General features: G+C 36.0%; 1 protein-coding gene across 5 annotated transcripts in view; it reads right to left on the bottom strand.

The window, feature by feature from the left end:
* The window catches only part of MIA2 (MIA SH3 domain ER export factor 2), a 116910-nt gene that overhangs the window by 42842 nt on the left and 61515 nt on the right, over positions 1-12553 (bottom strand). For all 5 annotated transcript variants that reach the window (XM_049899458.1, XM_049899462.1, XM_049899461.1 and 2 more), the window contains 4 exons: positions 10023-10085; positions 7554-7664; positions 6820-6891; positions 3094-3198 (listed from right to left, as the gene is read on the bottom strand). In XM_049899458.1, the coding sequence (XP_049755415.1) occupies positions 3094-3198; positions 6820-6891; positions 7554-7664; positions 10023-10085 (351 nt within the window). The remainder of the gene's footprint in view (positions 1-3093; positions 3199-6819; positions 6892-7553; positions 7665-10022; positions 10086-12553) is intronic.

Genomic DNA, 12553 nt, shown 5'->3' with positions numbered 1-12553 from the left:
TACTTTTGCAAGAGAGGAAAGGTTTTCTGAACATGACAAAGAGTAACGATTGGTAAAAAGACATACTTGACTATATAAAGCTTACAAACTTCACAAAAAAAATAGCATAAACATGCATGCCACAACATGGATGAACCTAGAAAATATTATGCTGAGGGAAATAAGTCAATCACAAAAGGACAAATACTGTATGATCTCACTATACGAAATAAACAAGTATATTAAAAAAAAAACAAAAAAAAAAACCTGTTGCCATTGAGTTGATTCCAACTCATAGTGACCCTATAGGACAGAGTAGAACTGTCCCATAGCGTTCCCAAGGAGTGGCTGGCAGATCTGAATTGCCGACCTTTTGGTTAGTAGCCAATCAAAAATTATTAGCCATTACGAGAGGTGAGAAGGAGGGTAAAGAGGGAGTTTTTGCTTAGGGTGAACTGAATGTATGTTCCTGGTGCTGGGATAATCTGGGAAAAGATATCAAGGGAGGTTGTGCAACTTGAATAATATAATCAATGTCATTCAATTGTACGTGGAGAAATTGTTGAACTGCTGTATGTTTTGTTGTGCATATTTTCACGATAAAAAAATAACTAGAAAGGAATTTTGATAATGTATGTTTGTTGTTATTAGCTGCAGTCAAGTCAGCCCTTGGCTCATGGTGATCTCATGCACAATGAAACAAAACGCTGCCTGGTCCTGGTCCTACGCCATCCCATTTATCAATTCTGGATCGGACTATTGTGATCCATAAGGTTTATACTGGCTGATTTTCTAAAGTAAATTGACAGGTCTTTCTTCCTAGCCTGTCTTATTCTGGAACCAAAAATCAAATCAAACCCACTGCTGTCAAGTCAATTCCAACTCAAAGTGACCCTATGAGGGCAGAGTATACAATCAGAGAAGCAAAAAAAAAAAAAGAAAGAAAATTTAAAACACCCAGAATACCACCTGCATTAGCATGTATCTTGTAAAGTATTTAAACTTTTTTCTGTCAAACGGTAATTACTTGCTTCCTTGACAAAACTAAGACTTCATTAGCATACTTCCTACCACAAAGAACATGAACCCTCTTCCATGCATGTATAAGACAATGAGGTAACACCAATGGGTTAAAAATAAATGAGGATTAGGAAAAAAACAAACTATATCTGGTAATTAGGTCTCCAGTGATCTACTAAAGAGACTGCCTACCCAGCAGGTAGTCTTAAAGGTTACCAGAGTGTACTTGAACATTGTTGTTTTTGTCAGGTGTCTTTGAATCAGTTCTGACTCACAGCAACCCTTCGTACAACGCGGAATCAGTAAATATAGAATAGTTTGCCTCAGGAACTTCGGTGATTAAAAACAAGTTCAATGAATTCAGCTACAGAGGGTAAGAGGACCTAGGTGAAAGTTTTTTCAAGGTAGAAAATGTCACTTTTGATTATAATATGGCAAACTTAATACAGTAAAACCTCTGAAAGCCAGAACCCACATAAGGCAGAAACCTGTCAAAGAAGGAAAGCTCAAACAATTTCCATAAAAGGAGATAGAAAAGTACCCTTTCAAGTACAGAAAACTTGCAAGACCCTGAAAAACAAGGCAGTCTAATCAAGTCCCAGCTCTCACAGGTTTCACTGCATAGGGTTTACCACCACTGTCTCTTGAAATCTCCTAAAGAGATTTTAAAAAGGGGTCTAGTATAACTAGATGGTGTCCAGCTACCATCATTGACTGCTCTGACACAGATCACAATAGAGGGTCCCAGGCAGAGCTAGAGAAAAATGTAGAACAAAATTCTAACCCACAAAAAAAGACCAGACTTACTGGCTTGACAGAGTCTAATGACTCCTGAGGTTCGTCCTTCAGCCACAGATTAGACAGGCCCATAAAACAAAATGAGACTAAAGGGGCACACCAGCCCAGGGACAAGGACTAGAAGGCAGGAGGGGACAGGAAAGCTGGTAATAGGGAACCCAAGGTTGAGAATGGAGAGTGTTGACATATTGTGGGGTTGTTAACTAATGTCATAAAACAATATGTGTACTAACTGTTTAATGAGAAACTAGTTTGTTCTGTAAACTTTCATCTGAAGTACAATTTTAAAAGAAATTCTGAGAGAAAAAAAAAAGTTCAACCCATAAGAAATCTGACCAAAAAAAATCAATAAATATAAGAAAAAAAACAAGGCATTTTCAGGTATGCAAATTCTAAAGCTTTCTCAGAAAACTAATCAAGAGAACTAACCACAAAGGAGCAAGTCCTGGACACAAGAAATGAAAAAGATCCAACACAGAGAGGAGACAAAGGGAATCCTCAGGAAGGGGGTGAAGTGAAATCTCAGCCCAAGTCCGGCACACCTAGAGAACAAGTCCTTAACTGGACCAGGAGGATGGAAGGAGGGAACGCTTCAAGAAAAATTTAATAAATTAACCAAAGCATGTGAATGCATGAATAAGAGATTTACATTTCTGGTAAATTGTTTACAAATGAATTAAAGTAGGTATACAGAAAACAAGACAATTATTAACTCCAAGGAAAATAAAATGGTGGATAAGACAGAATATGTAACCCGAGCACACCACGTGGCTCAGCTGTAATATTTAGATAATCACAATATCACAATATCACAATAATGTAATCCATGAAAAATTTTCACGTTGAAAAATTACAACTATATTGAGAGAGCAGAGGGAGAGGAAATGTATATGGGTATGTAGGAGTGTCTACCTACATGGAAAAAAAGGGTAAAAGCTAAATCCTCATCTGGTCTACCATCAAAACTGTTTCTATATTTAGGCCCCAGATCTATCACTTCAGCAACTCTCATGGGTATCCTCTGCCCTCCTTCAGTCTAGCTTTGAGGAGCTGATGCTAAATGCTATTTATCAAAACACGAAACCTACGTGCCCTGGCTCATTTTCACTCCTTGGGAACAAGTATACACTTTCGAATCCTATATAAGAGAGGCACCAAAGGACACATGGAAAGACTGTCCTTTTTCCAGGAAAAGCTTACCCTTGTCCCTAGCATGCGTCAGTCATTGAATATGCCTGCAACGTTTGTAATTATATATTTGTTAAGTTGAAGGAAGAGGTCCTATACAGTACAAACCTGTTTCTGGTTTTCCTGCAGTTGGGAATTTGCATTCAAAGCATCTTTTATTGCTACCTTAAGTCGTTCTTCATTCATTTGAAATATTTTGAAGGTCATTTTCGCCTAAGTAAAACAAAAAATACCAAGTTTGTAACAATTAATTTAATACCATAGCTCATTCTTACACATACTGCATAGAACACGGAAAACATGAAGTTACAGCCAAAACCATGCCAATATTAACGGCAGAGACAGCCTGGTGTAGCCAAAAAAAAAAAAAAAAATGCTGCACAGAATCATGTCCCTGCTCTGCCATTGACTATTTCTGTGACCTCAGACAAATACTTTAATTTCTTAACATTCTATGTACCATGTACCAAATTATGTTAACCTTTTATTACGTCTCCCCCGCTAAACTTTAAACTCATTGAGAGCTTTTTTTAATCTGATGTTAAGTGCCAAGCATCTTCAACAGTGTCCAGTACACAGCAGTAGCTCAATAGTTATCCAGTGAAAAAATGAATTTCTCTGCGGTTGTTCTTGTTAGGAGGCATAAAATAGGTTCTGACTCATAGCGACCCTATGTACAACAGAACAAATCATTCCACAGTTCCTGTGCCATTCTCACAATCACTGTTATGTTTGAGCTCATTGTTGGAGCCACTGTATCAATGTATCTCATTCAGGGTCTTCCATTTTTCATGACCCTCTACTTTACCAAGCATGATGTCCTTCTCCAGGGACTGGTCTCGCCTGATAACATGTCCAAAGTATGTGAGATGAAGTCTCACCATCCTCACTTCTAAGGAACATTCTAGCTGTACTTCTTCCAAGATAGATCTGTTCTTTCTTCTGGCAGTCCATGGTATATTCAATATTCTTCGCCAACACTATAATTCAAATGCATCAATTCATTGTCAGTCTTCCTTCTTCACTGTCCAGTTTTCACAAGCACAAGGACATTGAAAATACTATGGCTTGGGTTAGGCGCACTTTAGTCCTCAAGGTGACATCTTTGCTTTTTAACACTTTAAGAGGTCTTTTGCAGCAGATTTGTCCAATGCAATACATAGTTTGATTTCTTGACTGCTGCTTTCATGGGCGTTGACTGTGGATCCAAGCAAAACGAGTTCTTATAAACTTCAATATTTTCTCCGTTGATCATGATGTTGTTTATTGGTCCAAGTTGTAAGGGTTGTTTTCCTCATGTTGAGGAATAATTCATACTGAAGGCTGGAGTCTTTGATCTTCACCAGTAAATAATTCAAGTCCTCTTCACTTTTTGCAAGGTTGTGTAATCTGCATATCACAGATTGTTAATAAGTCTTCCTCCAATCCTGATGCCACGTTCTTCTTCATGTAGTACAGCTTCTCAGGTTATTTGCTCAGCAAACACAATGAATAAGTATGGTGAAAAGATATAACACTGACGCACACTCTTCCTGATTTTAAACAATGCAGTATCTTGTTCTTTTCGAACGATATTGCCTCTTGGTACATGTACAGGCTCTATATAAGCACAATTAAGTATTGTGGATTTACCATTCTTCGCAATGTTATCCATAATTTGTTATGATCCACACAGTCGAATGCCTTTGCAAAGTCAATAAAATACAGGTAAATGTCTTCCTGGTATTTTCTGCTTTCAGCCAAGATCCATCTGACATCAGCAATGATATCCCTTGTCCCACATCCTCGTCTGAATCTGGCATGAATTTCTGGCAGTTCCCTGTCAACGTATTGCTGCAACCGTTTTTGAATTATCTTCAAAGAAATTTTACTTGCATGGGATATTACTGATACTGTTCCATAATTTCCACATTCCATTGGATCACCTTCCTTTGGAATGGACATGTATATGGATCTCTTAGAGTCAGTTGGCCAGGGTGCTGTCTTCCAAATTTCTTGGCATAAACCAGTGAGTACTTTTTTCTACTTCGAGTGTTGCATCGCCTTGCTGAAACATTTCAATTGGTATTCTGTCAATTCCTGGAGCCTTTTTTTCTTCATCAATGGTTTCAGTGCAGCTTGGCCTTCTTCCTTCAGTACCATTGGTACTTGATCATATGTTGCCTCCTGAAATGACAATATCAACCAATTCTTTCTGGCACAGTGACTGTATGTATCCCATCCATCTTCTTCTGATGCTTCCTGCGTTGTTCAATTTTTTGCCCATAGAATCCTTCCATATTGCAACTTGAGGCTTGAATTTTTTTCTTCAGTTCTTTCAGCTTGAGAAATGCCGAGTGTGTTCCCTTTTGGTTTGCACATTTCAATATTTTACTTTGTCTCCTCAAGCCACCCTTTGAAATTCGCTGTTCAGTTCTTTTACTTCATCATTTCTTCCATTCATTTTAGCTACTCTATGTTCAAGAGCAAGTTTCAGAGTTTCTTCTGACATCCATTTTGGTCTTTTCTTTCTTTCCTGTCTTTTTAATGCCCTTTGCTTTCTTCATGTCATCCCACAACTCGTCTAGTCCTTGGTCATTACTGTTCAACGCATCAAATCTATTTTTGAGATGATAGTCTCTAAATTTAGGTGGGATATACTCAAGGTTGTATTTTGGCCCTTGTGGACTTGTTTTAAATTCTCATCAGCTTCAACTTGAACCGGCATATGAGCAACTGATGGTCTGTTCTGCAGCTGGCCCCTGGCCTTGTTCTGACTGATGATATTGAGCTGCTCCATTGTGTCTTTCCACAAATACAGTCGATTTGATGCCAAAGTATTCCATCTGGCAAGGTATGATGATGGAAGCTATGCTACTGGTATTTCAAATTCCAGCACGGTCACCCACAGTAGACAGGTTTCAGCAGTTTCCAGACTAAAACAGACTAAGAGGGAGAACCTGGCGATCTACTTCTAAAAAAATTTGGTCAGTGAAAACCTTATGGATAGCAGCAGAACACTGTCTGATGTCTGGGCTGGAAGATGAGCCTCTCAGGCAATTAAAATACAACTGGGAAAGAGCTGCCTCCTCAAAGTAGAGTCAAGCTTAATGACATTGGCGGAATAAAGCTTTCCTGATTATAAACAATGCACTTATCTTCTCATTCTTTTCAAATGACTGCCTTTTGGTATATGTACAGGTATATGCTTCCTGATATGACACAACTCAAAATGAGAAGAAACAGCTGCAAACATCCATTAGTAGTTGAGACGTGGAACGTATGAAGTATGAATCATGGAATACTGGAAGTTGTCAAAAATGAAATGAAATGCTTGAAGATCGATATCCTAGGCATTCATGAGCTGAAATGGACTGGTATTGGTCATTTTGAATCGGGCAATTATATGGTCTTCTATGCTGGGAATGACAAATTGAAGAGAAACAGTGTCGCATTCATAGTTAAAAAGAACATTTATGTATCAACTACTAATGCCAAAGATGAAAAAGCTGAAGATTCTTACCATCTTCTACTGTCTGAAATTGATCAAACATGCAATCAAGATGCATTGATAATTACCAATGACTGGAATGTATAAGTTGGAAACAATTAAGGATCGGTAGTTCGAAAAAACGGCCTGGGTGATAGAAACAATGCCAGAATCACATGATAGACTTGTGTAAGACCAGTGACTTATTTTATTTGAGGTGCCTCAAATAAAAAAAATATTTATCTAAGATCCCCTATATCTCAAATTCTAATAGTAGGTCTTATTCCTTAGTAATAAAAATAATAGGAAAATTAAATTTACAGTGATTTACAAAAGCAACAGAGCTATTAGACTAATTCACTTACTTCAGCTACTTGTGATTTGATAGATTTTGATTCATCTTCTAGGGACTGTATCCTTTCTGAAACACCTGTCATCTGGAAAGACAGTATCAATAAATAACAAATATTTACTGAACTCCTCCAGTTTCCAAGATGCTGTTTATATTGTTAGATACAGTGTCAACCTAACACTTGCTTCGTAAGTGAGGGCTCAAATTAAGAAACCATCTCAGCTTATTTAGTAATAGGTTTAAAAAGATTTTACATGAAAATTATTATCAACAGCATTTCATATCTACTATTTTAAAACACTCAAGTCACATAGGCTCAAGATAAGTTCATCAATACCATATTTTACTAAATACTCCCACACATCAAGAGTTTCCTTAAACTGGACTTTAAAAGTGAACGATAAACGAAGGAAAGGTAAAATATTCTTAACACAGCCTTTAGGCATTTAAAAATATCCACTATGTATGTGATTATTCAACTTAAATTACTTACGTGAACTATTTCCATAGTGCATATGGAAAATTTCTGTAAGAAATATGTAAAAAACAACATAATAACCTCTCCCAAGTAAAAAGGCATACATCTGGAAAGTTTTGCTTTCCACTTTATACCGTCTATATTCTTTTTTAGTTTTTTATATTCTTAGGAGTATTTTTACAATGTATATAATGCCTTAACCAACATTAATTTTTTAAAACTCAATTACTTTCTTTTTCTTCTATTCTCCTCAAATACAAAAGCCTTACCAATTCATCTTGTTCAGAATGTTTGGATTTCTCTTCTTTTAACTCTTTTTCTAGAAACAGTATTTCATCCTCAAGTTCCGATTTAGACCTGTCCAGCTTTTTACAGGTTGCCTAAAAGAGGAAGCCAACTTTATAAGACAGACATGGGAATTTTTGGTTAGGATAAATCAGATGAGTACAATCAAACATACATACTGTAAGTTAAATTAAATTAATTTGCTTATTTTTATAATACTGACAGAACAGCAATTCTAGCAGGGATCAGCCAACTTTTTCTGTAAAGAACTACAAAGTAAATATTTTAGGTTTGTGGGTCATGAAGTCTCTGTCACAACTACTCAACTCTGCCAGTGTAGTAAGAAAGCAGTCATATGAGCATGGCTGTGTTCCAATAAAACTTTATTTACAAAAAAATAGGGTGGGAGCCCACTGAGCATAGTTTGCCAACCACTGCTCTATTGCATTATAAAGGAAAAAAAAAAAAAGAAGAAAGAAATCCAATTTAACATAATTAGAAACATAAATAAAAAATAAACCCCAAAACTAATCAAGGTTGCTTCAAAGATAATATTCACACTGAATTAAGACACATCTTCTGTGACCTTTTTAATTTAAAATGATTTGTTACTAGATTATTCAAATGGGATTTTAAATACTGTAATAAACATACCTCTGATGTTTGTGATCCTTCAATAAACTTGTTAAAAAAAATAAGCCAAAAGATTCAAAGATTGAATGGAGGCAAAAATAAAAGCAAATACATACTACATTATGGTAGTTAAACTTGTTCATATATATTTTCTCAAATTTGACTATTTCCTTGTATGGATTCTGACTTGAATCCAAATAACTCTATTGGTTTGATTTTATCTACAGATCCAATCATCAAATTTTAAAAGATTACAACACATTATATTTTGTACTATTACTAGTCATAAAACAAAACACTATAATATATGTTTTAAAATTGGAGAAAAAATTTCAAAATGTTCAATTTAAAGATTCAGCTAGTTTGACTGCTGTTATGCTGTTGTTAGGTGTCGCTGAGTCGATTCTGACAGTGACCCTATGTACAACAGAATGAAACACCACCTGGTCCTGTGCCCATCCCCACAATCCCCACTATGCCTGAGCCCATGGCTGCAGCCACTGTGTCAATCCATCTCATTGAGAGTCTTTCTCTTTTTTGCTGACCCTCCACCCTACCAAGCATGATGTCGCCTCCAGAGAATTTTACTGCTGGGATATGTACATTCAATGCCTTGACAATAAATTGGTATGTCTGATTTTATCCACAATGCCACCAAGTGTCTTTGCTACTCATTTTTTGCTCCTCTGTCAGCATGTCAAATGCCTTCTACGAATCTTCTGAGTTGTCAAACAGCAATAAATTACTACTGGAATAGTAGTTAAAACAGAGGGTCAACGAATAAAATATAACAATTTTAAGACATTCTTGAGGATATTAGTAGATAACAAATGAAGAAAGAAAAGACTAAGGAATTTATTTTATTTGGAATCCAATATAAAACTTCCTTTGGACTGTACTAGAAAATTCTGGATCATGATACACAGACGTTCTGATGACTGCAGGCATCGGTGATTGAGAACTGCCAGGCTGGACTGAACATATACACCAAAGGTACAAGGTCCACTGTTTTCTACTTTAACATTAGCAGTTGCAGGCTATCTTTTGTCATCACTATGCTTTTTACAACACTTTCATATCTAAACAGTGTAAGGTACTCCCATCACTTACCCTAATCTGTCTTATTTTGGCTAAATTACAAATTACCATGCTTTCCTTCCTTAAAATTAGTAGTATGCAGGAACGAAATCATACCTGGCTCAGGAGAGCCAATTGTACACGTCTTTTCCAAAGTCTGCATTCAGTGACACCACGTTAACAGCTTGAAATCAGCAATGGTATTTACACCACGGAACTTGGCAAATGCTACAAGTAAAGGCCTTTGCTTTTCAGACAGCCAGCTGTTAAACATTTACCAGCATACCACCGCTCACACTGTAAACCTTTTGTTCTAATGCCAGTCAGCTCCTGACAGTAAGGTAAAGACAAGTACTAAGAAAATTTACATAATCTACTGTTGTCAGCTATTCCTAAATTTTTTTAAATGAATCCTATTTATTCAAACTGAGTCACAAAAAAGAATGGTAACCTTAATGCATTGCCCAGGAATAAAGAAAGAAGAGTTTCTATGTAGCTACAAACCCCAGAGAACTGAATGTGCCTCACTCAAACAAGTCAGTAATGAAAGCTCAAATTTTTTAAATATTTTCTGCTATCTAGTAATGTTCTATTTCCAATACTTAACTTTTTTCTTAAAGTATTAACACCCAAAGACATTCTTTCACATTTTCTTTGAAATACTCAGTTTTGAGACAATGTAAGTTTTTTATTTATTAAGAACCTTTCCCCCAGCTTTTTTGAATTATATCATTTGTTTTTACCTCCAAACTGTGTACTTCTGTTGGCTCCTTCTCATCCTTTAAAGATGACTCTAAGCTTTCATACTGAAACAAAGCAACACTGTAAGTGAAACTTCTAAAACTTTATTACAAATTTATCTCGATAGGTGCCTAAGAAGCACAGAGAATCCACTTCCACATTTACGTTAAATTTACTTGGATTTTTTTATCAGCTCTAAGACACAGCCCAAAGTTCTTCAAATCCTATCAGTATAGCAAACAAAGCCAGAACAGCTAACCCTTCTCAATCCACTAGCTCAGACAACAAATGGCAGAACTTCATCGTTAAGACTAAAGGAGTTGCCCAAAGTCTGCTTCTCGGAGAACACAGGACTATAATTCATATCAGCATTCTTTGCCTTCTAAAAGGAGGTAAAAATTCTAAAGTTTAGGTTGTGCTAACGATTATCCAAAGGTTTAATCAAAAATAAATTTTTATGTAAGTTTTGACGTCTATTATCCTCTCTAACAAGTAAACTTCTTCTTTAAACTTATTCATTAGAGAAATGTATAGCCACTGGCCATCAGGAATTTTCAATTCTAATTCAAACTGTACAATAAGTAGGAAACACAAAGTCTTTAAAAGATAAAGAGAATAACCATCAACGAACATAGGTACAATTAAACATATAATGCTATAAAATTTGACAAAATGTACTTAATTCAGTGCTTTTAAAAACAGTGATTAAATGGAAGACTAAGTTGTTCTGGATCAACCCTCCCTCTGAGAACAAGAAAAAAAGCTGGACAAAATACCAGAATAAAGAAATAAATAAAAAAAAAGATCTGTAAGAAGGCCTCAGAGAACCATGAAAGCAGCGAGCATTTATGAGAAGAGGAAATCCCCAAAAAGGCAACTTCAGCACTGACATTTCCTTTCCCCCTGAAAGTTGAGGTTGATAGGATAAGAAGCTGAGTAGAGGTTTCTAGAGACTCAGGACTGAGAAGACAAAAATTAGAGTTCAGGGCCAGCTAACTAGGATAAGCCATGTAGCCCAGACGATAGATGGAACCCTGTGAAGGGCTGGATAATGACACACAAAGATCCCTATGTCCTAATCCCTGGAATGCACAGGTGTGGTTAAATTAAAAATCTAGATATGGGGAGAATATCCTGAATCACCCTGGTAGGCCCAATGTAATCACAAAGATCCTGATAAAAGGGAGGCAGAAGGATCAAAGGCAGGAAGGAAGGCAATGTGACTACAGAAGCAGAGACTGGAACGATACAGCTATCAGTCAAGGAATGTTGGCAGCCTATAGGAGATAGAAGGGGACTGGGAGCTTTAAAGATGATGGCCAAGGAGTACAAAGTTTCTTTTTGGGTTAATGAAAATGTTCTAAAACTGACTGCAGTGATAGACGCACAACTCTGTGAATGTACTAAAAGCCATTGATTTGCATACCTTAAATGAGCAAATTGTAAGGTATGCGAATTATATCTCAACAAAGCTCTTAAAAAAAAATACTAGTTACAATAGTTTCAAAAAACATCAGATACCTGGGAAAAATCTAAGAAAAGGTGTACAAAAAAAAAGCATAAAACAGCACTGAGAGAATTTTAAAAAGACACTAAATAGAGGGATATATCACAGACCATGGATAAGAATTCAATACTGTAAGTCCATTCTCTCGAAATTGATCTATATATTTAATACAATCCCTATCAAACTCCTAGTAAGTTGTGTGTCTAAACTGATAAACTGATTCAAAATGTACAGGGACAGGCAAAGTACCAAGACAGCCAAGAAAATCTTAAAGAACATAGCTGGAGGTTTACAATGTCAGATAACTAAACTTGTTATAAAACTCTAGTAAATAAGAAAACATGGTATTGGTGTAAGAATAAAATAAAAGACCAATAGAACAAAGGTATTCCAGACACAGACTCATATATATTTGGTCACTTGCTTTTGACAATGAAAAATATGCTACATATTAAGGTCTCCCTACTGAAGATTCACACTGTCATTAGCATATTAAAAGCTCTGAAATAACCCTGCCATAAAGGTATCGTTTAATTTCACTGAAGAAGATGACACTACAGTGCAATAGGGAAAAGATGGTCTTTTCAATAAATGGTACTAGTTAATTGGATATCCATATGAAAAAAAAATAATCTTGACTCCCTAAATTCGATTCCAGATCAATTACAGAATGAAAAAAGTAAAACAATGTATCTAAAAAATAAGAGAATATCTTCATATCCTTGGGTAGGCAAAAATTTCTTAAAAAGAAACCAAATGACAGTTAGAAAGAAAAGAATGACAAACTGAACTACTTTAAAAACAAGAATTTCTGCTTACCAAAAGATACCATTTGAAGTAAAAAGGCAAGCCACTGAGTGGACAAAGCTATTTTCGATACATACATCAGATAAAAGACTCATATCCAAAACACAGGGGAAAAAAAACTCTACATATCAAAAACGAAAAAAGACAGATAACTATGTCTCAAAAAATATAAAGAACACTTGAATAGGCAACTTCACAAAAGAAATCTGGTGCTTAACC

The sequence above is a fragment of the Elephas maximus genome, chromosome 10 (assembly GCF_024166365.1).
Source record: "Elephas maximus indicus isolate mEleMax1 chromosome 10, mEleMax1 primary haplotype, whole genome shotgun sequence".
NCBI lineage: Eukaryota > Metazoa > Chordata > Mammalia > Proboscidea > Elephantidae > Elephas > Elephas maximus.
This window is presented reverse-complemented; position numbering and strand designations above follow the sequence as displayed.